A 1,063-nucleotide genomic window follows, 5' to 3' on the forward strand; every position below is an offset into this window, starting at 1 on the left:
GGGGGGGGGGGGGCAGAAGAGAGAGAAGTAAAAAAGACTGGTAGAATTCAGTGTAAAGAAAAAAGAAATACCACTAAAATGCGAACATGTAGGCCTAGTGCCACAAGAGTAACTTACAAGGATATCCTTTACACAAAACCTCAATGGGTGTAGACATTTTCTTTTCACTGATACGTTCGTATTTCTGCCTCTTTGTTGCTGCTTTCAGTCCCTGCCAGGGGAGGGAGCCCAGGTTAAAATACATCAGTACATAGCCCAAGGACTCCAAGTCATCTCTGCGAGATTGCTCTACAACAGCATAAAAAAGTGGACTCATTAGGTTTCATTTTCTACTGGAAAAACAAAAGACCGTGCAACAAGACTGTCATAAAAACCCTTAGAAAAGCAAGAGATAGCTGAGAGTTACTATGCCCACGATAAACTCATCCAGTACAAGAAAGAGCCTATCACCCTTGCAGTTATTAAAAAATGTGCTAATTCCTGAGAATTACAAACTGACCGAATCCCACCCAATCAAGAGATAGGAGGCCAAGCATGCTGCACTGTTAGTGCCAGAAATAGGGACCGTCTCCCATGCCTCCATAAAGCAACATCTACTTGCACTAAAATTATGTGCATCGACAAGTTTCTATTTATTGCTTTCCCCAGCTCACCAATTCCAAGATGAGTGTTGATGGATGCATAACGCGCAGTTCCTGTTAAGTTTTTATTTTCACGATATGGAATATGTTGGTGAGTTCGAGCATCTCGATACTTTTTTGCTAATCCAAAGTCTATTATGTAGACAAGATTGCCTTTCTTCCCCAGGCCCATTAAGAAGTTATCTGGCTTCACGTCTCGGTGAATGAAGTTCTTAGAGTGAATATATTCAATTCGACTAATCTAAATACAGAGAAAAAAAGAAAAAAAACAAACAAAAAAAAATCGAGAGACTAGGCATACACCCTTTTTCTTATAAAAACACTAGCAACACTGTTTTAATGATAACAGAAATAAAGAAACTTTTTATTCTAAAATGTAAGGGCATTAAAGAGAACATAATTTAGAAGACAATAGATAAACC

The 1,063-nt window shown here is 38.7% G+C and overlaps 1 protein-coding gene across 4 annotated transcripts in view; it reads right to left on the reverse strand.

The window, feature by feature from the left end:
• The window catches only part of CSNK1D (casein kinase 1, delta), a 16,515-nt gene that overhangs the window by 13,193 nt on the left and 2,259 nt on the right, over window positions 1-1,063 (reverse strand). For all 4 annotated transcript variants that reach the window (XM_009324560.1, XM_009324561.1, XM_009324558.1 and 1 more), the window contains exons 3-4: window positions 654-882; window positions 118-288 (exon numbers count right to left, since the gene is read on the reverse strand). In XM_009324560.1, the coding sequence (XP_009322835.1) occupies window positions 118-288; window positions 654-882 (400 nt within the window). The remainder of the gene's footprint in view (window positions 1-117; window positions 289-653; window positions 883-1,063) is intronic.

The sequence above is a fragment of the Pygoscelis adeliae genome, unplaced genomic scaffold, assembly GCF_000699105.1.
Source record: "Pygoscelis adeliae isolate BGI_AS28 unplaced genomic scaffold, ASM69910v1 Scaffold445, whole genome shotgun sequence".
NCBI classification, from domain to species: domain Eukaryota; kingdom Metazoa; phylum Chordata; class Aves; order Sphenisciformes; family Spheniscidae; genus Pygoscelis; species Pygoscelis adeliae.